Source organism: Pleurodeles waltl, chromosome 4_2 (genome assembly GCF_031143425.1).
Source record: "Pleurodeles waltl isolate 20211129_DDA chromosome 4_2, aPleWal1.hap1.20221129, whole genome shotgun sequence".
NCBI lineage: Eukaryota > Metazoa > Chordata > Amphibia > Caudata > Salamandridae > Pleurodeles > Pleurodeles waltl.
In genome coordinates, this window is record NC_090443.1 from 1,033,580,439 (window position 1) to 1,033,608,283 (window position 27,845).

At 48.8% G+C, this 27,845-nt stretch overlaps 1 protein-coding gene across 1 annotated transcript in view; it reads right to left on the minus strand.

Moving 5' to 3' along the window:
- The window catches only part of GRK2 (G protein-coupled receptor kinase 2), a 258,235-nt gene that overhangs the window by 40,792 nt on the left and 189,598 nt on the right, over positions 1-27,845 (minus strand). The window contains exons 16-20 of the mRNA XM_069232942.1: positions 23,667-23,733; positions 23,203-23,298; positions 13,909-14,071; positions 12,815-12,951; positions 10,459-10,572 (exon numbers count right to left, since the gene is read on the minus strand). Coding sequence (XP_069089043.1) covers positions 10,459-10,572; positions 12,815-12,951; positions 13,909-14,071; positions 23,203-23,298; positions 23,667-23,733 — 577 coding nt within the window. The remainder of the gene's footprint in view (positions 1-10,458; positions 10,573-12,814; positions 12,952-13,908; positions 14,072-23,202; positions 23,299-23,666; positions 23,734-27,845) is intronic.

A 27,845-nucleotide genomic window follows, 5' to 3' on the forward strand; every position in this document is an offset into this window, starting at 1 on the left:
CAGGGTGCGAACAGGGCATTGGGTTTCCAATGAAACTCTATGAGGGAACCCTGAGGGTCACTCGGGCGCTGCAGGCGAGGTCCGGGGGGGGGGGTCTCGGGCACACCACTGGTCGGACAGGGAAGGGGGCCACCTGCTGAACGTCACTGCACTGGGTGTTGATTTCTCCAAGGCCTGGGGGCTGCGGGTGCAGTGGGTCCTTTAGCGGCGGTTATCTTCGTCCAGGGCAGTCGCGGTCAGGGGGGTCCTCGGGATTCCCTCTGCAGGCGTCATCGTGGAGGGGTGGAGAGGTCAACCCAGGGTGGGCACTTGGTCGCCGTCGCCTCGGGGTCCACTCTAGTTGGTTGGGTCACCTGGACTCGGGCTGTGGGTGTCGGGTGCAGAGTGGTTAGGACTTGCGCTTCTGGAGTGAGGTGAGAGTCTATTAGAAGCAGTTTCTTCTTCTTTTCTTTTGGACAGGTCCACTATCCACGGGGGTTTCTTGATCCTCTGTGATGCAGGCAGTCCTATGGAGATTTTTCAGAGGTTGCTGGGCCTGCAGAATGCATGGCTTTTCATCTGCAGGTTCTTTGTAGCAGGAGACAGGCCGGTAAGGCTGGGGCCAAGTCAGTTGTTGTCTCCCTTTCTTCTCTTCTGGGGTTTCCGCTAAGCAGTCCTTCTTGTGAGGTCGTCAGGAATCTGGTGAGTTGGGTTCAGGGAAGCCCTTAAATACAAGATTTAGGGGTGTTACAAGGGTCAGAGGGCAGTAGCCAATGGCTACTGTCCCTGAGGGTGGCTACACACTTCCTGTGCCCACTCCCTTTGGGGAGGAGGGCACATTCCTAACCCTATTGGTCCCTGTCCTCCAAACCAAGATGGAGGATTCTGCAAGGAGTGGGGTCACTTCAGCTCTGGACACCTTAGGGGTGGTCCTGGCTGAGGCTGTGAACTACTCCTTGGTTTTCCTAATTATCCCTCTGGACTTGCCGCAAAAAGTGGGGCTTTGTCCAGGGACTGGGCACCTCCACTAGCTGGAATGCCTTGGGGCATTGTAAGACAAAGTCTGAACCTTTGAGGCTCACTGCTAGGCTTTACAGTTCCTGCAGGGGGGAGGTGTGAAGCACCTCCACCCAGTGCAGGCTTTGTTTCTGGCCCCAGAGAGCACAAAGGCTCTCATCCCAGGGGGTCAGAAATGTGTCCGATAGTGGCAGGCTGGCACAGACCAGTCAGTCCTGCACTGAAGGATTGGGCGAAATACAGGAGGCATCTCTAAGATGCCCTCTGTGTGCATTTTTTTAAATAAATCCCACACTGGCATCAGTAGGGGTTTATTGTGCTGAGAAGTTTGATACCAAACTTCCCAGTATTCAGTGTAGCTATTATGGAGCTATGGAGCTCGTTTTTGACAAACTCCCAGACCATATAATTAATATGGCCACACTGCACTTACAATGTCTAAGAATGGACTTAGACACTGTAGGGGCACATTGCTCATGCAGCTATGCCCTCACCTGTGGTATAGCGCACCCTGCCTTATGGCCATAAGGCCTGCTAGAGGGGTGACTTTCCTATGCCACAGGCAGTATTTTGTGGGCATGGCACCCTGAGGGGGATGCCATGTTGACTTTGTCTTTTTCTCCCCACCAACACATACAATCTGCAATGGCAGTGTGCAGGTATTAGGCGAGGAGTCCCTTAGGGTGGCACAACACATGCTGCAGCCCTTAGGGACCTTCCCTGGTCACAGGGCCCTTGGTACCACTGGTACCTTTTACAAGGGACTTACCTAGGTGCCAGGGGTGTGCCAATTGTGGAAACAATGGTACATTTTAGGTGAAAGAACACTGGTGCTGGGGCCTGGTTAGCAGGGTCCCAGCACACTTCTCAGTCTAGTCAGCATCAATATCAGGCAAAACGTGGGGGTAACTGCATCAGGGAGCCATTTTCTTACAGGATGGTTTTGGAGAAACAAAATAATTAAGAGGCTACAGGGACTTTTTCTGCAGAATGTCATAGGAAAGTGCCCCTTTTTGACATGGTCTCCCCCACTTTTTGCCTGGTATTTGATGCAATTGCGACAAAAAGGGCACTGGGTTCCTGCTATCCAGGTCTCCAGTGCCAGATATCTTTCCCTAAAACTGTACAATTGTTCCCCACTTGGCAATCTCTTTGACACCCCTATAAGTTCCTAGTAAATGGTTCCCCTGGTACCTAGGGCATGGGAACCAAAGAGGGTCCCTCACGGCCTGCAGCTTGTATTGTGCCACCCATATGCTACTACCCTAGACTCCCTTAACACCCCTAAATCCAGTATGTAGGGGAGCCACTGGCACCAGGAAATCAGATCCTGTCGGCCTGAAATAAGAAGAGCACTAAGGAGTTGCAAAAGCAAGAACTGAAGAGCAGTGACTGACAACACCAACCCTGCTAGCCTGCCTGCTGACTTCGACAACTGCGACAAAGACCCCTTGTAGGAAGTTGGCTCTGTATGTGCTATTTCAAAGTAAGGAATAGCATGCACAGAGTCCAAGGGTTCCCCTTAGAGGTAAAATAGTGGTAAAAAGAGATAATACTAATGCTCTATTTTGTGGTAGTGTGGTCGAGCAGTAGGCTTATCCAAGGAGTAGTGTTAAGCATTTGTTGTACATACACATAGACAATAAATGAGGTACACACACTCAGAGACAAATCCAGCCAATAGGTTTTGTTATAGAAAAATATATTTTCTTAGTTTATTTTAAGAACCATAGGTTCAAATTTTACATGTAATGCTCTTTTGAAAGGTATTGCAGGTAAGTACTCTAGGAACTTTGAATCATTACTTTAGCATGTATACTTTTTGCATAAAACACAATAAGCTGTTTTAAAAGTGGACACTTGGTGCAATTTTCACAGTTCCTGGGGGAGGTAAGTTATTGTTAGTTTTCACAGGTAAGTAAGTCACTTACAGGTTTGAGTTTTTGGTCCAAGGTAGCCCACCGTTGGGGGTTCAGAGCAACCCCAAAGTTATCACACCAGCAGCTCAGGGCCGGTCAGGTGCAAAGGTCAAAGAGGTGCCCAAAACACATAGGCTTCAATGGAGAGAAGGGGGTGCCCCGGTTCCAGTCTGCCAGCAGGTAAGTGCCCGCGTCTTCGGAGGGCAGACCAGGGGGGTTTTGTAGGGCACCGGGGGGGACACAAAGTAGCACAGAAAGTACACCCTCAGCAGCGCGGGGGCGGCCGGGTGCAGTGTGCAAACACGCGTCGGGTTTTCAATGGAAGTCAATGAGAGATCAAGGGATCTCTTCAGCGTCGCAGGCAGGCAAGGGGGGGGGCTCCTCGGGGTAGCCACCACCTGGGCAAGGGAGAGGGCCTCCTGGGGGTCACTCCTGCACAGAAGTTCCGTTTCTTTGGGGGCTGGGGGCTGCGGGTGCAGGGTCTTTTCCAGCCGTCGGGAAATGGAGTTCAGACAGTCGCGGTCAGGGGGAGCCTGGGGATTCCCTCTGCAGGCGTCGCTGTGGGGGCTCAGGGGGGACAACTTTGGTTACTCACAGTCGTAGAGTCGCCGGAGGGTCCTCCCTGAGTTGGTTGTTCTCCACCAGTCGAGTCGGGGTCGCCGGGTGCAGTGTTGCAAGTCTCACGCTTCTTGCGGGGAGTTGCAGGGGTCTTTAAATCTGCTCCTTGTAACAAAGTTGCAGTTCTTTTGGAGCAGTGCCGCTGTCCTCGGGAGTTTCTTGTCTTTTTCGAAGCAGGGCAGTCCTCGGAGGATTCAGAGGTCGCTGGTCCCTTGGAAAGCGTCGCTGGAGCAGGGTTCTTTGGAAGGCAGGAGACAGGCCGGTAAGTCTGGGGCCAAGGCAGTTGGTGTCTTCTGGTCTTCCTCTGCAGGGGTCTTTCAGCTCAGCAGTCCTTCTTCTTGTAGTTGCAGGAATCTAAAATCTTAGGTTCAGGGAAGCCCTTAAATACTAAATTTAAGGGTGTGTTTAGGTCTGGGGGGTTAGTAGCCAATGGCTACTAGCCCTGAGGGTGGGTACACCCTCTTTGTGCCCTCTCCCAAGGGGAGGGGGTCACATCCCTAATCCTATTGGGGGAATCCTCCATCTGCAAGATGGAGGATTTCTAAAAGTTAGAGTCACTTCAGCTCAGGACACCTTAGGGGCTGTCCTGACTGGCCAGTGACTCCTCCTTGTTATTCTCATTATTTTCTCCGGCCTTGCCGCCAAAAGTGGGGGCCGGGGCCGGAGGGGGCGGGCAACTCCAGTAGCTGGAGTGTCCTGCGGTGCTGTGACAAAGGGGTGAGCCTTTGAGGCTCACCGCCAGGTGTTACAGCTCCTGCCTGGGGGAGGTGTTAGCATCTCCACCCAGTGCAGGCTTTGTTACTGGCCTCAGAGTGACAAAGGCACTCTCCCCATGGGGCCAGCAACATGTCTCTAGTGTGGCAGGCTGCTGGAACCAGTCAGCCTACACAGATAGTCGGTTAAGTTTCTCTGTGGTGTATATTACAATAAAATGTACACTGGCATCAGTGTGCATTTATTGTGCTGAGAAGTTTGATACCAAACTTCCCAGTTTTCAGTGTAGCCATTATGGTGCTGTGGAGTTCGTGTAGAACAGACTCCCAGACCATATACTCTTATGGCTACCCTGCACTTACAATGTCTAAGGTTTTGCTTAGACACTGTAGGGGCACAGTGCTCATGCACTGGTACCCTCACCTATGGTATAGTGCACCCTGCCTTAGGGATGTAAGGCCTGCTAGAAGGGTGTCTTACCTATACTGCATAGGCAGTGAGAGGCTGGCATGGCACCCTGAGGGGAGTGCCATGTCGACTTACTCATTTTGTTCTCACTAGCACACACAAGCTGGTAAGCAGTGTGTCTGTGCTGAGTGAGGGGTCTCTAGGGTGGCATAATACATGCTGCAGCCCTTAGAGACCTTCCCTGGCATCAGGGCCCTTGGTACCAGAGGTACCAGTTACAAGGGACTTATCTGGATGCCAGGGTGTGCCAATTGTGGAATCAAAAGTACAGGTTAGGGAAAGAACACTGGTGCTGGGGCCTGGTTAGCAGGCCTCAGCACACTTTCAATTCAAAACATAGCATCAGCAAAGGCAAAAAGTCAGGGGGTAACCATGCCAAGGAGGCATTTCCTTACACCCCTCATCCTGCAGCTGCTTGTGCATCCAAAAGCCTGGCAGGACTAACAGCCTATACCCCAGAACCAGGAACTCCTGTGGAGTAGCAGAGCTGCTCCCCTGCATCTTGCAGGCACCCCAAGAAGAACTGCAAGGACTCCAGGCCGCCAAAGCCTGACACCAGAACACAACACTGCACCTGTGCCCATAGTCCAAGTTGAAGTGGGCTAATGGTGCCAGCATCCCCTGACTTTCCAACTGTGGACTTCCTTCTCAACGACTCTTACAGCCTCTTTGTGCAGGCCCCCCTCTACCGGGAGTGACCTGGCTGCCCTGGACCGCAGAGAAGAGTACCAAAGATGTCCCCACGTCCCCCAGCCCGGTGAGACATGAGTCCACCTGTTATTTCAGCCGGAATGGACCCCCAGTCGACGCCTGCAGCCTCTTTCTGCAGGCCCCCCTGTCACCTGACTGCCTCTGGTGATAGAAACCCGATGTCTCAGGACATCTCTGCACCCGGCAGCCCCGGACCCAGGAGAAGAGGACCAACAGTGTCCCCACGTCCCCGAACAGGATAAGCTTGAGCCTTCTTGTTGGCTTACCTGGCTTGGCTCCACAGTCCGTACCTGCAGCATCTTTCTAACTGGACCAATGCTCATTGACTTCAACGGGGCACTCTACGCCGAACTTTACCTCTGCACCTGGCCACCCCAAGTGACCTGATGGTGTGGCCTAGGACTCTGCCCTAAATTCACTTTAAGTCTGGAAGATTGGTCCTGTAAATTGCTGTTGAGAACATGTTTGACATATGTTTTTCCTCGATAGTTTAACATTGCAGCTTCAAGAAAATTGCACTAAGTGTCGACTGTTTAAAACTGTAATCATTTCTATTGCAAAATATACTTACCTGATCATATTGATTCTGGTGCCCAATCATATATAAAAATATGCGTTATTTATAAATTGGCATGGATGTCATTGAGTCAGGTGCATCATTTACTGACTGTGTGCCTCCTGCGGATGTCTAACACTCCTCTCTGATAAGCCTAAGGCTGGTTGATCACATTACCCCCTAAAAGAGCACCTTGGGATTGCCCTGTCCAATCATATGGGTATACCTGGACTCTCTGCACAGTATACCTCATCTTGGAATACTTTATAAAGAGCCAGCTTCCTAAAAATGTTTAATCTAAAAATTCAACAATGACCTGATCATGTTCTATAAGCAAAGAACCTTCTGTGAGAGGTGAGATAGGACCTTTGTGCCAGAAAAATGAAACCGGACATGCAGAATTGTTTCCACTGATTGCTGAAGGCTATTGGGAGGCACATTCAGTCTTCACTTGCTGGGCCTATTAGCCTGCTTGCCAAGAGAAGAACAGCAGACAATGCTATTCCATTCAAGATTAACCTCATTGTTCTTAACAGGCATGCAGATGTGAAACTCAAATTAGGCCCTTTCCATGGCACCAAGGTTAGTTTTGTTAGCCAAAGAGACGAGGGTGAGATTGTGAATAATGGCATTAAGAACGTTGTATTAATTAAAAAATGTGCTGCACTATTATTTGCTGTTCACAATGTTCGAAACCATTGCATCTATTATTCTGTTCATTTGTATTATAATTACTATTCATGTTGTGTGCACTAGGCTAGGATTTTGATTTTAAAAGAAATCCTAGTGTTCTTGGATGTGCCTTCCTGTTATGAAAGAGGGGCTGGGTTCCACTAATTATCCCTGTTATAGCTCAAAGAACTGAGCATAACTCATCTCACTGCTCAGCGGGTTGAGAGGTGGTTACAGCCTGTCTGTCTCGGGCTGGCACACTGACCAATACCTTAGCTTCAGGAGTTCTAGAAAACTCATCCCAGGCTGTGTTCTAGACCAGTGGTTCCCAACCTTTTGATTTCTGTGAACCCCCATTTTATCATTACTGGAACCTGGGGACCCCCACTGAATCATTATTGGAATCCAGCCCCCCCCCCCACTGAATCATTACTGAAAGCTGGGGACCTAATCAGGTAATATTATTTAATTTTCTGAGCAGTCGTGTACCCCCAGAGAAGGCTTTGCGGGCCCCCAGGGGTCCCAGGACCACAGGTTGGGAACCACTGATCTAGACAGTCCAAAAAACCTATCACTGGGACCACTTCCCCATGGATTTCCTGTGATTCCACTTTGGCTTACCCGAAGACTTGGACTGTGACGATGGCATGTTGTGGGAACAGCTCAAGCACCCTGTACTTCCGAGCAGGAATGGAACTTAAGTGGCTTCCTCAGGTGCTCAGCAAGGTACAGCTTGGCTTCACGCTCCCAGTTCACCTTCAGACTCATTAAGGGGACACTCTCCTCGCGTGGCCTGAACACAACGGAGACACACATAGTGGGGATCTGCCACAGACAACTCTTTACAACAGCCCCTACAAGGTTTAAGCCCTGTAGCTTTAGGAGGGGACATATTCCCTTGCACACTACAAAAGATGAATTCTAAGAAACCGTCAACTGATGAGAAAAAAGTGTTAGGAGCTAGCTCCAGATCCGCATATGAGTCAACACGGACAGCACCACCTACTGGCGTGCAGGGGCTGTGCTCTAAAAATCTTCTGGATCCAGTCCGGTGCCTGGGGATATTCACAAGGTGAAGAATCTGCGTTGTTGGCATGATGAGAATTGGATCACCTCTAGGAAACAGTCCAGTGTCTGCCCTAGAACAGTAGCGGTCCAGGCCTAGTGCATGGACATGACATCTGTCCCCACTCTGCTAGGGTGAGGCATTCTGGGACATCTCCACTGGCCTTCTACAAGGAAAAGAACTGTGTTTAAATCCGTGTGCATTGTGCCCCAGATCAACTTCATCTCCAAGCCCAGCTTCCATTCATCCAGGTTACTCATCCACCAGCCAAAGTGCAACCAGTGCTTCTCTGGTAATCATCTCTTCCTGAACCCAAAGGACAAACCATCCAGATATGTCAGGGAGCATTCAGAGGACAGGGAAGTAAGGCATGGAACTCCCTTATGTAGCAGCTAAAAACAGTCTGATAATCCCCGGTTTAGAGACAGATTAAAATCTTTGTTTTTTAAAATATCAAACTATAGGCATTTACTGCCTTGACCACGCGTGCTCGAGCCATACTATAGCGTTAAGAGCCCTGCTAGGTGTATATTGCGCTATGTCAAATATATTAAACAGATACACAGATCTCAGGGAGTGACTTCTTTATTTATCACGGGTTTTTATATAGCGCAGACTTGACGAACAAGTTACTTACCTTCGGTAACCCATTATTTGGTAGAGACTATCTAGCTGCAGATTCCTTTCCTTTGAATTCCCTGGCGTCAGCTTCGAATCCGGAATCTTTTTGCTAAGCAATACCCTGCGCGCACCATCAGGTGGCGTCATTTGGTTCTACGTGCGTCGTCCGGCTCTGCGTGGCTTTGTCAGCATCATTGGGGCCGTCATATATATAGACGCCACCTCGGTGCGCGTACGTCAGTTCTTTTATCCACATAAAACTTCCAAGCCAGAAAACGCAGAGTCATGAATAGAACCAACATTGCATGAGCAAAACTAGGGCCCTCAGAAGGGATGAACCCTAACCCTACCAGTCATATCCACAGAGCGGGCAGGCTTGGGTGGGTGTAAGGAATCTGCAGCCGGATAGAGTCTCTACCAGATAATGCGTTACCGAAGGTTAGAAACTTGTTCATCTGATAGAGAGGTGTTCATGGACAACACTACCGCAATGTGGTATTGCAACAAGCAGGGCGGTGTGGGGTCGTGGACCCTTTGTCAAGAGGCTTTGGGTCTCTGGACATGGCTGGAACAGCAGGGCATAACCCTGGTGGTTCAACACCTGGTAGGTTCTCTGAACACCAGGGCAGACGGTCTTAGCTGTTAATGCCTATCCGGAGGTGGTGTAAGGACTCTTTCAGCAGTGGGGAGAACCTTGGTTAGATCTGTTCAGCTCGGCAGAGAATGCGCAAAGTCAACAGTATTGCACGTTGGAGTTTCCAAAGCAGCAATTGCTCGGAGACACTTTACTTCGCAAGTGGAATTCAGGCCCCCTATACGCATTTCCACCCATACCACTTCTGCCCAGAGTTCTCAAGAAGATCAAGGACAGTCCGGAACGAAGGGACACGTACTTTGCCCGTTCAGTCCTGCAGGACTTTCTAGTGTACGGAGTGGTATCCTCAGCCCACCGCCAGTGGGTTATGGCTTCAGTATCTATTCAAAGGTAAGGAATCTGCTGCTAGAAGTCTCTATCAGATACCAAGGATTTACAGATATATTTACATACTGCAGAATCTGCAGAACAAAACCACCACAGTGCAATATATTGTATAGGGTAGGTAAATAAAAATGTATGGTACACAATTATGTTCAAGATGCAACAGCCCAGTCCAGGATATGTATCACATCGAGTCATATTACTGAAATTTCTGAACAAGCAACCAAAGATAAAGAATTCTATATAGTATAGGATAGGTACATAAAATGGATAATGTGAAACTATATACAGGGTAGAATGGCACAGGATGGGAATCGCACAAGGGCCAGTACTGCACCTTTCAATTGGCCAATCTGCCTACAGTAAGGGAATATGTACATGATTTAGCCAAAGATACTCCGAGATACTGCCCTAAAGATGGATGGAATGCAGACTATGATCGAATTCCTATCAAGTCCAGCCCAAGTGATGGGTAAGTACTGATAGTTTCCCACTGCTCTTCAGTCCAAAATTTCTCTTAATGCCTTTCCTTAATTTTTTATACATAGTAAATAGATGTTAAAATGTTACTGTAGGTGGATTCTTTTCAAGAATAATAATTATATTTTAAATTTAACAGATTAAAATTTATTATGTAATTTAAAATGAAGTTAAAATACTATAACACGTTATTTAATTTGTTCTACGCTTAGAATAAATTAATAAATTTATCTTACATTAATATTTACCATGAGAGTTTTAATATGTATTTTTTTAAGTTTAATAAACGTTTCCCTACGGTTCACTAAAGGGAGATGGTGGCGATCTTTGCCGCGGAGGCCAATGCCAAGTGCAAGGAATCGTAAAATACAGTAATAAATTAGGCTCCGCCCTCTGGTTTCTGGGCGTGGAAACATGCAAGTCTACACCTGAGTAAATTTACATGTGGAAATAGTGAACCGCCAAAATTAGTACATTTACTCAAAAGTGTAAGAGTAAATTGACACGTGTAGATTTGCTCACTTGTAGATTTACCTTCGTGAATGGACCCCAGAGTTCTTGCCCTTCTGAGGGATCACATTTTGACTCCAGTGGTGTTGGTGGGGAGAAAGGAGAAGAAAAGGGTTGGGTCTTTCAGAGGGAGAAGGTTGAGACTTACATCACATTGCAGGATGAACTGTTTGCCACCCCGGATCTTCAGCAGGATGCATTTCTTCTCCTTTATCTGCGTCTCTTCCACGCTCTGAATCTCCTCCATGGCCAGAAGGCTCTGCTGCAGTAACAAGGAAGAACAGGAAAACGGGAACAGGTCAGACGGAGCCACAGTGATCCCACTCCAGAGGCACAGAACTTCTCCCGCATTCACCAAGAAACAGCATGTTCACTCCAAACACATGAAGAGCAGGAGAGAAGGGGACAAGTTAGAGATGCAAAGTATCCCACCCATGACACACAGGAGCCTCACTTAAGGAACAAGCACAGCAGGAGAGAAGGTGGCAGAGCAAAGTACTGCACAACCCCTAAGAGACAGGAGACTCACACCAGAGACTGAAGCGGGTAGGAGCAATGGGGACACAGATTAAACTGGACATCTCAGCTCCAACCCAAACACACAGGTGACGCAGGAGAAGGGTACATGTAAGACGAATGCATCGCACCCCACCGCAGACACAACTGTAGCAGGAGAGAAGGGGACAGGTCAGACAGAGGTACAGCATCCCCAAGCCACAGGCATCTTCCTCACTCCAGAGACACTAGAGAAGCAGGCACAGTCGGAGGGGACAGGTCAGACAGAGGTACAGCATCCCAAAGCCACAGGCATCTTCCTCACTCCAGAGACACTAGAGATGCAGGCACAGCTGGAGAGAAGGGAACAGGTCAGACAGAGGTACAGCATCTCCAAGCATCGTCCTCACTCCAGAGACACTAGAGAAGCAGGCACAGCAGGAGAGAAGGGGACAGGTCAGACAGAGGTACAGCATCCCCAAGCCACAGGCATCTTCCTCACTCCAGAGACACTAGAGAAGCAGGCACAGCTGGAGAGAAGGGGACAGGTCAGACAGAGGTACAGCATCTCCAAGCATCTTCCTCACTCCGGAGACACTAGAGATGCAGGCACAGCTGGAGAGAAGGGGACAGGTCAGACAGAGGTACAGCATCCCAAAGCCACAGGCATCTTCCTCACTCCAGAGACACTAGAGAAGCAGGCACAGCTGGAGAGAAGGGAACAGGTCAGACAGAGGTACAGCATCCCCAAGCCACAGGGATCTTCCTGACTCCAGAGACACTAGAGAAGCAGACACAGCTGAAGAGAAGGGGACAGGTCAGACAGAGGTACAGCACCCCCAAGCCACAGGCATCTTCCTCACTCCAGAGACACTAGAGATGCAGGCACAGCTGGAAAGAAGGGGACAGGTCAGACAGAGGTACAGTATCCCCAAGCCACAAGCATCTTCCTCACTCCAGAGACACTAGAGATGCAGGCACAGCTGGTGAGAAGGGAACAGGACATCACATCGTGCACCAGAAGAGAAGGGAACAGATGCACAGCACCCACACCTCTGAGACGGATGAGCACCTGGAGAGATGTTACAGATACAACCTACCTCTGAGTCACAAACGCAGCAGGACAAAAGGGTGACAGATCACCCCTGGTAGAGACAGAGGTGGAGCAGCAAATGAGGACCAAAAAGACGATGCATACAGGGGGACAATCCTTTGGGTCACACTCTTGCCCCTCCCTACATCCCAAGGACAGTCAAACAGCAGAAGAGATGCAGACATGAGACGTCGGGGATCCCACACAACGAAAGCAAGAGAAAGGGGGCTCTCAGTACATGGTGCAACATCTCATATTGCTCCCTCTGGTCCCCAAGATACATGCAGAGAAGGGGACATGCCCCGGCATAGCTTGATAAGGCTGCCTCGCCTTGTCCTAGGACACTTTTCTTAACAGCCCTTGGTGTTGTTCCTGTTGTGCACGTCCGGTGAAGATGCCTCACGTCTTCTCGGATTTGTCGGTCATCAGTGCTATGCTTTGATGGCTGGAGGGCACCCAAAGTGTACCTCTAACCTCGGAGGCATTCTGTTCTTTTTTTTTTAACCGGCAGACCTTTAGAGAGACTGCCCACATGCCCTCCCCAGTCAAAGGCCCCATAATAGGGGGGGCCCTCACATTCACTGTGTCGGAGACAACGACATGCAATGCATGTTGTCTGCGCGGGATGGGTGGCCCAAGAGTGACTTGTGAATGATGGGGTCCGCTTGGACCCCTTATGCATGGTGCACAAATGACTATCTCCTTTGCGTTGGCAGAGAGCGGCACATCTGCCCTTGCTCCTGGCACAGGTGCTGCAAGAGGTAACAGAGCACCACAGACTCAGAGAAACAGCTCATCACTCAAACAGTAAAACCCACACACATTCCACGTGTGCACCAAGGCCGTAAAGTCCTACTAGCGCCACAGAGACAACTTGTGCACGCGAGGAGCTAAGAGCACATGGGTGGGGTCTTACCGGAGATTCTCCTTCGCCTCTCCACTCTAGCCGGTTGGGGAAGAGGTAGAAGTATCGTCGCTGCCACTGGAGCAGGAAGGGGTTCCCCATCTTGGACATGTAGCCATGCATGATGCAGTCCTTTCCGAGGGCGTACTCTGGGGTGCAAAGAGAAGAGGAGAGATTGAAGGACGGCGGGCACTGAGGAAGAGAAGAGTGATGCAGAGAGGACTCGACAGGAAGATGAGAGCGGTTTAAAGAAGAAGAGATCACAGAGAGGATGGAATGGAAAGGCACCACGGGGAGAACAGGCAAGACAAGGGAGTGCTGGAAAAGGTGGGGGGGGGGGGGGGAGAAGGGTCACAAGACAACAGGAAGGGAATGAACAGGAAAGAGTTAAAGGGAGAAAAGAAAAACAATGTAGGTCATGGGGCAAAGAAGAAAGTGAAGACGAGGAAAGATGAAAGATAATTGGAGTTAACAGGGAGCAGAGCAAAGTTAACAGGGAGGAGAGCAAGTGGAACAGAAGACAGGAGTAGGGGGAGGTATGAAAAGAAAGATACAAGAAAGGCAAAGAGTTAAGGTAACAATAAAAGAAACAAGAAGAACAAATGGAGATAATGGAGGATTCTTAACAGAAGAGGAGGGACACAAAGGAAAAACGGCTCCACGCGCATAAGACCAAGATTGATGGCTTTGGGGGATGTAGTGGAAATGCCTTGTCTTTAAGGGGTGGTGTCTGTCTGCATTATGTGGGAGATCAGCGGTCTACCTGGGGTAGAGAATCTTGACTGTGACAGCTTTGCAGGGGCACAGACCCCAGAGCACTAGTGTAAAACACAGGTCCAGGTCAGGATCATTACCAGATTCTTCATACCACCAACTATACGGATATGATCAATTTACATTCATTTCATCTTAGGTGGATACACTGAAAGTCTGGGACGGATCAGCCTCGTGGGGTGAATTTTATGGGAATTCTTGCTCTAGGGGACAGAGCAGTAGGGCTTGTGGGGTGTGGACTGACGTGCAGGGTGGTAAGATGTGGTGTGAGCATGCGGTGAGAGACAACCTGAAGGCGGAAGAGCCCTGTGACTCCACATCTGCCCTCTTACCTTCCTCGTGCCCCAGCTGTTTGTTCTTCGCCCTCTTGCGAGCCTCCAGCCGGTCAGTCTCCATGTTCACTGCATCAAACACTGTTTCCGCAACTTCCTGCTGCCACCGCTCAGAAATGGTGAGAGGGAAGTTCCGGTAAAGTTCCTGGTCGCTGTCTAATAACTGGAACCAAGGGGAAAAAAAGCAGATATTGAGGCAATGTAGCCAGGAGAAACGAGACCTTGCCACAACGCAGTCGCCACATGGAGGGAAACGTGTAATCACAAAGGTTTATCCATCTGTATCAATTCCTTCATGGCAGGTGTCTTGCTAAAAGCTTTACTTCAGATAGATTGTTGTTCTGCATCTCGCAATGGTGCATAAAGTGAATGACGATTAGGTAGGTGTTGCGAATTCTGAACAGTAAATAGGACAACGACATATTAGGTAGTTTGGTTGATTGTATACAGAAACACTGATGCCGGCGACCAGCTGACAAGTGGGCATTAGTGTTTTATTGGGAAAATAAGTGAAATGGACCAGAAGGCCATATTAAAAGAGAGACATCAGGTGGCCATCCCTGACCTGGCCTGATAAGAAGGCTGCTGCTGCCCCCATCTGAGGCTCACCCACTGCTGCACCTACCCATGCATGCCTCAGTCCATTTGTCAAGGTAGAGTTCACTGGGGCTAAACACTGGAGATGTTGACGCAGGTTGCAGTAGGTGCCCTCTATGCACAGTCCGGGGTGGCTTGTGCTCCGACAGAGAGGAGACATGCACTAGCAGTATGTTCTTGTAAGGTCAGGATCAAAGTTAATTTGTATATAGTTAATGTCTTTCTGCAAAGGCACAGCAACCCAGAAGAGAGACTGGAATGCCGTCCAGAGTAAGAGTAATTCTCAGCAGCTGACATTTATAGCAGCTTTTCATCCATCACTTCTTGTTCTTTTTAATGAGCAGTCACCCAAGAGGGACAGGAATACCCAGAGATGACTCGTGGATTTTACTATGCTATACAGCAGTCAACCTGCTCCTCGCGAGAGAGTCCCCACAAGGAGGAGAGATGCCTATGGGTGCCTGTGTTCCAGAGCTGATTGGGACGTGGCCTAGCAGGTTGGCTGCACAGGCTGGAGCAGCAGTAAAAGCTGATTGGTATCTGTTTGTTTCTTCTGTCGTGTCAAGGACAGCAGAAAGAGATGGAGTGGAAAGAGGCTTTGAGTGGTGAACATTGGGTGGAATTGATGCGACCACCCAATCTCTTCCTGGTCGCTGCTGTGCTGTACTTCGCTGCAGGTGGTATTGGTGCCCGGTGTCCATCGCAAGACTCAAACCCAAAAGCCTTCGGTGAGGTATAGAAAGACATTGGTCGTGATCACCCAAGGCCAGCACCCCAAACCAGCCGCAGCTGCCAAACACGAGAATGGAGAAACATCTGTAAAGAGAACCCAGATTTCGGTAGGTTGTCCCCTTTTATTCAGACTACAGAGACAACAGGATGAGCTGGGGAGGGACCGGCTTGTGGGCTTGTAATTCAAATCACAATAGTGAATCACCACACCAAACAATATATATTTCTATCACCTCATGACGTGCAGAGCATGACTAAGTTACAGTCTATATTCTAAGAGAAACATCTTAATTCTGAAGCAAACCAAGAGCCAAGAAACCGCCATCCCTTGTACAGTGTAAGGAAATGCCTCCTTGGCATGGTTACCCCCTAACTTTTTGCCTTTGCTGATGCTAAGTTTTGATTGAAAGTGTGCTGGGACCCTGCTAACCAGGCCCCAGCACCAGTGTTCTTTCCCTAAACTGTACCTTTGCTTCCACAATTGGCACAGCCCTGGCACTCAGATAAGTCCCTTGTAACTGGTACCTCTGGAACCAAGGGCCCTGATGCCAGGGAAGGTCTCTAAGGGCTGCAGCATGTGTTGAAGGGCTGCAGAATGTTTGTAGGTAAAAAGTAGTATTGAGGGATGCGAGGGTTGGGAATGGTAAAGCAGGATATTATGCATATTTACACAATTGCTCATTGTAAGGAAATGCCTCCTTGGCATGGTTACCCCCTGACTTTTTGCCTTTGCTGATGCTAAATTTTGATTTGAAAGTGTGCTGAGGCCTGCTAACCAGGCCCCAGCACCAGTGTTCTCTCCCTAACCTGTACTTTTGTTTACACAATTGGCACACCCTGGCATCCAGGTAAGTCCCTTGTAACTGGTACCCCTGGTACCAAGGGCCCTGATGCCAGGGAAGGTCTCTAAGGGCTGCAGCATATCTTATGCCACCCTAGGGACCCCTCACTCAGCACAGACACACTGCTTGCCAGCTTGTGTGTGCTGGTGAGGACAAAACGAGTAAGTCGACATGGCACTCCCCTCAGGGTGCCATGCCAACCTCACACTGCCTATGCAGTATAGATAAGTCACCCATCTAGCAGGCCTTACAGCCCTAAAGCAGGGTGCACTATACCATAGGTGAGGGCACCAGTGCATGAGCACTGTGCCCCTACAGTGTCTAAGCAAAACCTTAGACATTGTAAGTGCAGGGTAGCCATAAGAGTATATGGTCTGGGAGTCTGTCATACACGAACTCCACAGCACCATAATGGCTACACTGAAAACTGTGAAGTTTGGTATCAAACTTCTCAGCACAATAAATGCACACTGATGCCAGTGTACATTTTATTGTAACATACACCCCAGAGGGCACCTCAGAGGTGCCCCCTGAAACCTTAACCAACTACCCGTGTAGGCTGACTGGTTTTAGCAGCCTGCCACACTCGAGACATGTTGCTGGCCACATGGGGAGAGTGCCTTTGTCACTCTGTGGCTAGTAACAAAGCCTGTACTGGGTGGAGGTGCTTCACACCTCCCCCTGCAGGAACTGTAACACCTGGCGGTGAGCCTCAAAGGCTCACCCCCTTTATTACAGCACCACAGGGCACTCCAGCTAGTGGAGTTCTCCGCCCCCTCCGGCCACGGCCCCACTTTTGGCGGCAAGGCCGGAGGAGATAATGAGAATAACAAGGAGGAGTCACTGGCCAGTCAGGACAGCCCCTAAGGTGTCCTGAGCTGAGGTGACTCTGACTTTTAGAAATCCTCCATCTTGCAGATGGAGGATTCCCCCAATAGGGATAGGAATGTGACCCCCTCCCCTTGGGAGGAGGCAGAAAGAGGGTGTACCCACCCTCAGGGCTAGTAGCCATTGGCTACTAACCCCCCAGACCTAAACACGCCCTTAAATTTAGTATTTAAGGGCAACCCAGAACCTAGGAACTCAGATTCCTGCAACCTAAGAAGATGACTGCTAAGCTGAAAAACCCTGCAGAGAAGACGGAGACACCAACTGCTTTGGCCCCAGCCCTACCGGCCTGTCTCCCCCCTTCTGAAGACACTGCTCCAGCGACGCTTTCCCCAGGGACCAGCGACCTCTGAATCCTCAGAGGACTGCCCTGCTCTAAAAGGACCAAGAACTCCCGAGGACAGCGGCTCTGTTCATCCAAGACTGCAACTTTGTTTCAAAGGAGCAACTTTAAAACAACCTGCGTTTCCCGCCGGAAGCGTGAGACTTGCTACTCTGCACCCCACGCCCCCGGCTCGACTTGTGGAGAACAAACACTTCAGGGAGGACAAACACTTCAGGGAGGACTCCCCGGCGACTGCGAGACCGTGAGTAGCCAGAGTTGACCCCCCTGAGCCCCCACAGCGACGCCTGCAGAGGGAATCCCGAGGCTCCTCCTGACCACGACTGCCTGCTCCTCAGATCCCGACGCCTGGAAAAGACTCTGCACCCGCAGCCCCCAGGACCTGAAGGATCCGGACTCCAGTGCAGGAGTGACCCCCAGGAGGCCCTCTCCCTTGCCCAGGTGGTGGCTACCCCGAGGAGCCTCCCCCTTGCCTGCCAGCATTGCTGAAGAGACCCCTTGGTCTCCCATTGAAACCTACTGAAAACCCGACACGTGTTTGCACACTGCACCCGGCCGCCCCCGTGCTGCTGAGGGTGTACTTTCTGTGCTGACTTGTGTCCCCCCCGGTGCCCTACAACACCCCCCCCCCTGGTCTGCCCTCCGAAGACGCGGGTACTTACCTGCTGGCAGACTGGAACCGGGGCACCCCCTTCTCCATTGAAGCCTATGCGTTTTGGGCACCACTTTGACCTCTGCACCTGACCGGCCCTGAGCTGCTGGTGTGGTAACTTTGGGCTTGCTCTGAACCCCCAACGGTGGGCTACCTTGGACCCAAACTTGAACCCCGTAGGTGGTTTACTTACCTGCAAAAACTAACTAACTCTTACTCCCCCCAGGAACTGTTGAAAATTGCACTGTGTCTAGTTTTAAAATAGCTATATGTGATTTATTTGAAAACTGTATGCTATTTTGATTATTCAAAGTTCCTAAAGTACATACCTGCAATACCTTTCATTTGAAGTATTACATGTAAAATTTGAACCTGTGGTTCTTAAAATAAACTAAGAAAAGATATTTTTCTATACAAAAACCTATTGGCCTGGAATTGTCTCTGAGTGTGTGTTCCTCATTTATTGCTTGTGTGTATGTACAACAAATGCTTAACACTACTCCTTTGATAAGCCTACTGCTCGACCACACTACCACAAAATAGAGCATTAGTATTATCTCTTTTTGCCACTATCTTACCTCTAAGGGGAACCCTTGGTCTCTGTGCACACTATTCCTTACTTTGAAATAGTGCATACAGAGCCAACTTCCTACACTCATACTTACATTGCTTCCCAAATGCCATATAATCCACAATGTTCACTATACATTAAGCAAAGGCACAACACTGTGTATAAACATCTGTAACAAAGATTGTGAGGGTGATTGGAACAGGAAGCAAACAGTGAACATAAGTTCAGGGTAGACCCGGTCCCCTGCAGACAGTTTTTAAAAGACAAAGGAGGCTTCCTGGAGTCCATGCAGTCCCCCAGAAGGTGTTTTTGGTTGTGTATCAGGGCGTAAAGTGCAGGGCAACGACTACGTATGCCGATCGATTGATTTATCAGAAGTAACCTAGAGAAACATTTCCCTTTGGAAACTTTACAACGGATAGTTCAAAAAAGGAATTAGGATAAGGCTGAGACAGCGAGCTGTGTAAAGAGCTGTTTGGAGGTGCACACTTCCAAATGGGACTGGAGATTACTGTAGGTCTAGAAACAATATGCAGAACTTGGTAGAATCACTCAAGTTGAAACATGCCGCATTTGGGATTTAGAGGGAAGGCTTTTTTAAGTTACATACTGTCATTTTATTCTCATTCAGACATATTTCGTAATTGATTTTACGAAAATGAGGGGCCTGATTTAGATATCGGCGGACGCTTTACTCCATCACAGCGGTGACTAATATTCCATTTGCCAAAATATAAAACCCATTATTTCCTATGGGATTTATATTTCGGTGAACGGGATATCCATCGCCGTTGTGATGACTGAAATCTAAATCACGCCCTAAATGTTTATCCTTCATCCTAACAAGTTGAACACCATAAGCAAAAACATTGTTTGGACGATAGCCTGGAAATACAGTTGAAAGGAAAACAATTCCACATAAGAAGTAACTTTATTTTATAGTTTTTCTTTTTCAGTATTCAAATTCCACCTTGCCAGAACCAGGAAAGAAACATGAGTTTCACCCAATGAATGTCTGAATACGTTAGTAATGTCGACAAATGTATGCGCCGCTGTATCATGGGAGGATGCAAAGGTGAAGGTGGGGAACCAGCTTACTAGGAACTACCATTCTCTGCCTCAAACTGCACCCCACAGCCAGGTGATGAGCCCTCATTAATAGATGGATGTGTGTGCCTGATCACTACCGCCAAACCCGCTTCTGTGCAACATCTGACTTGCCTTGCAAGCACTCAATCTACACTGAATAGAAACGGGTGAGGAGATGCAGAGGACACAGATGCCGTGGTCCAGCCTGCTGAGAACTACAGCGTTATTCCTGGTCCTGGCCTTCGGGGTGGAGGTTTGATGGTTGCAATGTGCTCTCAGGAAAGGTACAAAGCAGTCGCAAGGGACAGAAATTGCAAGTGAATCTATCCGAGAAGTTGGCTACTGAGACAAGTGAGTAGGGTCAAGTAAATGTTTTAGCACTTTTAGGCGAGTCTTCTAGGGCTCAACTTTAGCACCTGTAAAAGACGCCTTATTGAGCTCACAAGGGCGCAGAGCTCTCCTCAGCAGCGCAGGCGTCTCACACTGCATGCTAGTCAACATGCTAACTGCTTAGGAGAGAGGAAGGGTGTAGGAAGTTGGCTCTGTATGCACTATTTCAAAGTAAGGAATAGCATGCACAGAGTCCAAGGGTTCCCCTTAGAGGTAAGATAGTGGCAAAAAGAGATAATACTAATGCTCTATTTTGTGGTAGTGTGGTCGAGCAGTAGGCTTATCAAAGGAGTAGTGTTAAGCATTTGTTGTACATACACACAGGCAATAAATGAGGAACACACACTCAGAGACAAATCCAGCCAATAGGTTTTGTTATAGAAAAATATATTTTCTTAGTTTATTTTAAGAACCACAGGTTCAAATTCTACATGTAATATCTCATTTGAAAGGTATTGCAGGTAAGTACTTTAAGAACTTTGAATCATTACATTAGCATGTATACTTGTTACATAAAACACAATAAGCTGTTTTAAAAGTGGACACAGTGCAATTTTCACAGTTCCTGGGGGAGGTAAAGTATTGTTAGGTTTCACAGGTAAGTAAGTCACTTACAGGTTTCAGTTTTTGGTCCAAGGTAGCCCACCGTTGGGGGTTCAGAGCAACCCCAAAGTCACCACACCAGCAGCTCAGGGCCGGTCAGGTGCAGAGGTCAAAGAGGTGCCCAAAACACATAGGCTTCAATGGAGAGGAGGGGGTGCCCCGGTTCCAGTCTGCCAGCAGGTAAGTACCCGCGTCTTCGGAGGGCAGACCAGGGGGGTTTTGTAGGGCACCGGGGGGGACACAAGTCAGCACAAAAAGTACACCCTCAGCAGCGCGGGGCGGCCGGGTGCAGTGTGCAAACACGCGTCGGGTTTTCAATGGTTTCCTATGAGAGACCAAGGGGTCTCTTCAGCGATGCAGGCAGGCAAGGGGGGTGCTCCTCGGGGTAGCCACCACCTGGGCAAGGGAGAGGGCCTCCTGGGGGTCACTCCTGCACAGGAGTTCCGTTCCTTCAGGTGCTGGGGGCTGCGGGTGCAGGGTCTTTTCCAGCAGTCGGGAAATAGAGTTCAGGCAGTCGCGGTCAGGGGGAGCCTCGGGATTCCCTCTGCAGGCGTCGCTGTGGGGGCTCAGGGGGGACAACTTTGGTTACTCACAGTCTTGGAGTCGCCGGAGGGTCCTCCCTGAGGTGTTGGTTCTCCACCAGTCGAGTCGGGGTCGCCGGGTGCAGTGTTGCAAGTCTCACGCTTCTTGCGGGGAGTTACAGGGGTCTTTAAATCTGCTCCTTGAAACAAAGTTGCAGTTCTTTTGGAGCAGTGCCGCTGTCCTCTGGAGTTTCGTGTCTTTCGTGAAGCAGGGCAGTCCTCAGAGGATTCAGAGGTCGCTGGTCCCTTGGAGAGCGTCGCTGGAGCAGGTTTCTTTGGAAGGCAGGAGACAGGCCGGTAAGTCTGGGGCCAAAGCAGTTGGTGTCTTCTGTTCTTCCTCTGCAGGGGTTTTTCAGCTCAGCAGTCCTCTTCTTCTTGTAGTTTCAGGAATCTAAATTCTTAGGTTCAGGGAAGCCCTTAAATACTAAATTTAAGGGCGTTTTTAGGTCTGGGGGGTTAGTAGCCATTGGCTACTAGCCCTGAGGGTGGGTATACCCTCTTTGTGCCTCCTCCCAAGGGGAGGGGGTCACATTCCTATCCCTATTGGGGGAATCCTCCATCTGCAAGATGGAGGATTTCTAAAAGTCAGAGTCACCTCAGCTCAGGACACCTTAGGGGCTGTCCTGACTGGCCAGTGACTCCCCCTTGTTTTTCTCATTATCTCTCCTGGACTTGCCGCCAAAAGTGGGGGCTGTGTCCAGGGGGCGGGCATCTCCACTAGCTGGAGTGCCCTGGGGCATTGTAACACGAAGCTTGAGCCTTTGAAGCTCACTGTTAGGTGTTACAGTTCCTGCAGGGGGGAGGTGTGAAGCACCTCCACCCAGAGCAGGCTTTGTTTCTGTCCTCAGAGAGCACAAAGGCTCTCACCGCATGGGGTCAGAAACTCGTCTCTCAGCAGCAGGCTGGCACAGACCAGTCAGTCCTGCACTGAACAATTGGGTAAAATACAGGGGGCATCTCTAAGATGCCCTCTGTGTGCATTTTTTAATAAATCCAACACTGGCATCAGTGTGGGTTTATTATTCTGAGAAGTTTGATACTAAACTTCCCAGTATTCAGTGTAGCCATTATGGAGCTGTGGAGTTCGTTTTTGACAGACTCCCAGACCATATATTCTTATGGCTACCCTGCACTTACAATGTCTAAGGTTTTGCTTAGACACTGTAGGGGCATAGTGCTCATGCACATATGCCCTCACCTGTGGTATAGTGCACCCTGCCTTAGGGCTGTAAGGCCTGCTAGACGGGTGACTGACCTATGTCACAGGCAGTGTGAGGTTGGCATGGCACCCTGAGGGGAGTGCCATGTCGACTTAGTCATTTTCTCCCCACCAGCACACACAAGCTGGCAAGCAGTGTGTCTGTGCTGAGTGAGGGGTCCCTAGGGTGGCATAAGACATGCTGCAGCCCTTAGAGACCTTCCCTGGCATCAGGGCCCTTGGTACCAGGGGTACCAGTTACAAGGGACTTACCTGGGTGCCAGGGTTGTGCCAATTGTGGAGACAATGGTACATTTTAGGTGAAAGAACACTGGTGCTGGGGCCTGGTTAGCAGGGTCCGAGCACACTTCTCAGTCAAGTCAGCATCAGTATCAGGCAAAAAGTGGGGGGTAACTGCAACAGGGAGCCATTTCTTTACAAAGGGGCATCCAACAGTAGGAGAATTAACCAGGGCAATGACACTGTTGGATCTGCGGGAAGTAGGGAGAAGTTTGAAACCATCAACTCATTGTACATATGGCTCAACATGAATAGCAGGAGTTGAATGAATTCTGATTCCTAAAACTGCAGCAGGTGCACTGGTGTCAATGTAGGTGGGTCTACAAAGTACTCTTTAAACTGAACCCCTGGGAATACTCAGGGCCAGCTGTGGCCACCTTCAGCTCTGAGAAGATCTGGACAGAGAAACAGAATGTGAAGATATGAAGAATTGTCTACTTGCCTCCTGCTTTGGGAGACCACGTCAGCCCCTCCCCTTCAGCAGACCACAAAGACTTAGATTTGTTACCTTAATGCCTTTGGTGTCCTCTTCATCAAACGAGCCAATGTCGAAGGCGTCTGCGGCGTTCACCTCCCCTCGTGGGGGAATGAGTGGAGGTGGATACTGCATGAAAAATAGATGGCATTTAAAACACGTGCGATACGACACAGGCAGAGAAACCAATTTCCCCATCATGCCATTTAATTGCCCCAAACACTGCCTTAGCTGATGTGGTCCACATCCATTTCTGCTCCCAAACTGCTCTGTTTATTACTTCTTCAGCCCACTGCTTTAGTACTCAGGCCCCAATGAAGACTCTTGTTTACATTCAACTTTTAAACTCCCAAGTTTTGCTAATTGCTCATCACCCGGGGTATATGTGCCCGCCACATTTTGCTGCCTGGGTGTCACTTTAAACCTCTGAGCACCACCCTCTATGCCTCACTCGTGACACCCATGTGCACCTCTTGAGCATCATCTGCTAACCTCACCTTCTGTAAGAAGACCATCTGCCAGTCCAAGCCTTGGAAAAATGGCTCCTCTTTCACCTCTTGAGCTCTAAAAAGGAGGAGAGAAGAGGTTAGGGACACAACAAAAAAGAGAAAAGAAAAGAAAAAGATGCAGGGGAAGAGGCAGCGAGAGAAGGAAGGTGGGCTAGCAAGGGAAACAGAAATGAAAAAGAGAAAAAGTGACAGTTGTATGACCGAAGATCTAAGACGGAAGACAGCAGGGGATATCACCCTATACCTCAGGATCTTAATGTGTTTCTGGGAATTTAAAGTGCTTTGCCTTTTAGTTGAGATCATTGGTTGCATCAAGAACCATCCTTGTTAGTCACTGCGCAGGACTGAGGGCCGGTTCGTGATCTCCTGCAGAGAACAGTGGCGCACAGTGCAACCAGGAGAGCAGTTACATTATGGGCATTTTATCCCTAACGGAGAGCATTCTGGCAGTATGAAGCGTGGGGTGAGAGGGAGGAGGAACTGTGCTTGGACACAAAGTGCAGTCAGTGTTTGGACACAGCAAGGATCTCAGTAGGTTACAATGCAGAGGAAAATAGATGGTCCTTATGATCACCATTTTACACACTTGCATGAAAGAAGGTAACAGACGGTAGCGATGTCCCTTGCAAAACAAATATGGAATGAGGAACGTGAGTGGACCATATAAAATTAAACAGTTCTCCAGTATTGGTATATTTCAGATTCCCATATCTCAAATGCTCCAATTATCAGGCTGGGGATCTAAAGACTGAAAATAAGAAACAGATTGAAGCTCTCCTAGATTAAAAGGCTGTGTAGCATTCCACTATCTAGTGGTTGGGTCTGGAAGTGCTGGATTACAAACTTTTCCCCTGCTCCTGATGGGTGTCAACAAAAATGAATGAATATAACCTAGACCTTAAACACACATTGTCCCTTAATGTGACCAACATGCTAGATTCTTTTTTAAATCATATCTCCAGTATACTTCACCGGGGAGGCGGGAGGGTTTCATGCAAATCTAGAAGTGCTGCAAGGCCTAAAGTGGCAAAATGATTACTACAGGTAAGTAAATGGTCTCTTTTGCAGAGTGAACAGTCTTCCAGATTCTCAAGCCGTGCATACATTACCTAGCAGTATCACCTCTCCTGGGGAGGGAGTTTTGAAGAGGGAGCAGATGAGAACACGTGCTTTAGTACCGATTGTCCCTTGATTGCATCTATAATGTATTGGGAACGTGTGTTCCTGAGACCAGGTGGCACATGCCCTGCAGTGCAATTTGGCCAGAAATGATAATGTGCCCCCCTTCCTTCTGGTGGAATGTGCCTTCGACCTCTGCTCCAATGCTTTGTTTGCCATTAGATGGAATGGGGTCTCAGAACGTCTGGAGGTTACGTCCTGACCAGTTGAGAGCAGACCTTAATCTCCATAAGGTCCTCTTCTGCACAGCCTTCCCTTTCTTTGCTCCAGAAAACCCCATAAAAGCCGATTGCTCACTCAACGGGCCTTCAATTATTTATGTAAAAGCTTAAAGCCCTTTTGGAGTCCAATGGATGGACCCTCTCCTTCGAGGGGCGGAGGGGAGCAAAGAACACTGGTAGAGTGATGGGCTGCTCAATGTGGAATGGAGTCACAACTTTTGGTAAGGAGGCCGCCAGAGTCCTCGCACCAATTTGTCCAGGAAACAAGTGGTGTGAAGGGTTGCATTGAAAGGGCCTGTAGTTCAATCACAAAACAAATTGACATTCGCAATGAGGAAGGCAGCCTTCGAGGTCAGGAGGCGTAGGGAGCAGCTATGTATCAGCTCGAAGGGTGTACAAATTAGAAATGTGAAGATCAAGTTCCCAGTGTGGCATCCAAAGTGTCTCGGGAGGAAACATGTGCAAACTTTTAATAAGCTTCATCACAACAGATGATTTGATCAAGGATGGTTTGTCCGGCAAATGCAGAAAAGCTGAAAGGGCCAACAAATAATCTTTTAGTGACCACTGCTAGTCTTTGCTGGGCTCTAGCCAAAACAAATAAAAGGACACCAGACAGCGTTGCCTGTAATGGGTTTATATCCCGGGCACAGTACCAAGTTACAAATTTGTCCTAGCATCTGGCATAAAATGATTTCTAGAGGGGTCCCTAGAGATGACAATGACTTCTACCATCTCTAGTGGCAAATCAAATGCATTCAATTGACACTGATTAATCTCCATGCATGGGGGTGTACGTTGCGTAGATTTGAGTAGAAGACCCTGCCCTGCTGCTGAGATAGCAATTCCCACTGAAATGGCAGCCTGGTAGGTGGACAGACAGATGCTCATGCTCAGAAGCTCCAGGTCCCACACTCTCCTATCCCAGAAATACCTGGGTCTGGTCAGCCTTGATGATCTTCAAAGCCCTGGGCAGGAGAGCTAGAAGCGTGAAGGCATCATGGAGTCCCTTGTTTCATTCCAGAGGGAATAACTCTCCTAAGCAGAAACTCCAATGTGCAAAACTACACACTGCATGTTCTTGATGATAAGAAGATCCATTTAGGGTTCCCCTCCATTAGAGAACATCCTTCACCACCAGCTCGAGAGGTAAGCACCACGCGTGATCAGCCTGACGATGCCTGCTCATTTCCTTCCCAGCAGTAAACAAAAACAGCCAAAGAAACAGGCCAGTGGTTGGGACAGAGTTTAGGCCTGTGACTTGGAATGAGATTTACATGAAGGCGGAAACCACTTGTACTCGGCAACACATCTTTGCTTCCTGGTTTTGAATCGCCTTGCATGAGGGCATATTTATCACAACTCTGTGTCCTGAGCACAGTACTAAAGACAAAGCTTGAGCAGGTCCGTGACTGCCATCTTCACTTGCGGCACAGCTTTCACCCTGTGGTTTTCAGTGGGGACGTTATTTCGTAGCACACTGTGAAAACTTTGATGTTGTCAGAAAACCCAACGAATTTGAGAACGGAACTTCAGATCCACATTGGAAGGCAGAGAAACAAAGGAATGAACATCGGTGCTCATGGATTGCTTCATTCTCCTTCTTCCGGGGTGGTATGGAGCCAATGCGGAGATGCATGATATCCAGTCTGGCACCTGGGGAATATTCTAAGGTGAGAAATCTGCGGTTAGAAGTATCCGTCAAGAGTTTGCTGACTGTTCTGACAGATGGGATTCAAACTAAAAAGCAGACTAGCATAAGGTCCTTGGGTGAGGCTTTGGGCATGTGCTCAAAGAATGGTTTCAAAAGGCCTGCTAGACTTAAATATAAAATTATATTATGGTGCAGGATATGAATAAAGAGAACAGTCTTTTGCTACCTCCAGCTCCAGAAAACTTAATGAAAGGAGTAGCAAAGATCTGTTTCACGTACATTCCCCATTATATGCAGCACTGAGCACTACCTTGTGTAGGAGTATTTTTACGGATCCCCTGACAAACGTGCAGTGGGTGAGAAAACCACGTCTGCCGTGCCTGCCTGGGAGCCACTAGAATCAAAGTCGGGTTGGGTGCCATGAACACCTAGGCTAAAGGAATTCAGCCTTTGGCCTATGCTAGTGTGTCAAAAGTACCATACTAGCTTATCAACAGTGCATTTCCTTGTGACTCAGGATGGTAATGCTTGGAAGTATTGAACTGGTACATTGTGTTTTCTGCTGTTGCAAATAGGCCTTTTTGGAAAACTACCTGATTGTTCAGTAATGCATCTAAAGAGGGCTGTTTGAGCTCCTAGTGGTGACAGCTATTGGTTCGCCTGCTTACCTCATCTGCGTAAATGGTTTCTACTGTTGGAACACTGCTTGCCACAAGCTGAATGTGTCCACCCACAATGTTTTCAGAGTGAGAAACTGCTTCCCTCTCCTTGTCCAGACAGGATGCTGCAGTTGTGTTTTCTGTCCAAATACAAACTCTTGTTTTTGATTTGACTCTGAAAAGTTTCAATACCAGATAAAATGTCTTAAAATCTAAATAAACAATGTGTATGGTCATCTCGTAAGTGGACCACAGCCGCCTCATGTTGGGCTGCCCCACGTATGTTCATGTGATACATCTGTTATGATCGCTTGTGATAGTCACTTTGTTTCACCATTATACCATCGCTTTGCTGACCATGCCTGTTACAGCCACTAGATCCTTCCATCTGCCCATCTCACGTGGCCCTCTGTTGTTCAACCTCTCCTGAATGGGTCTCATATGCAATCTCAAG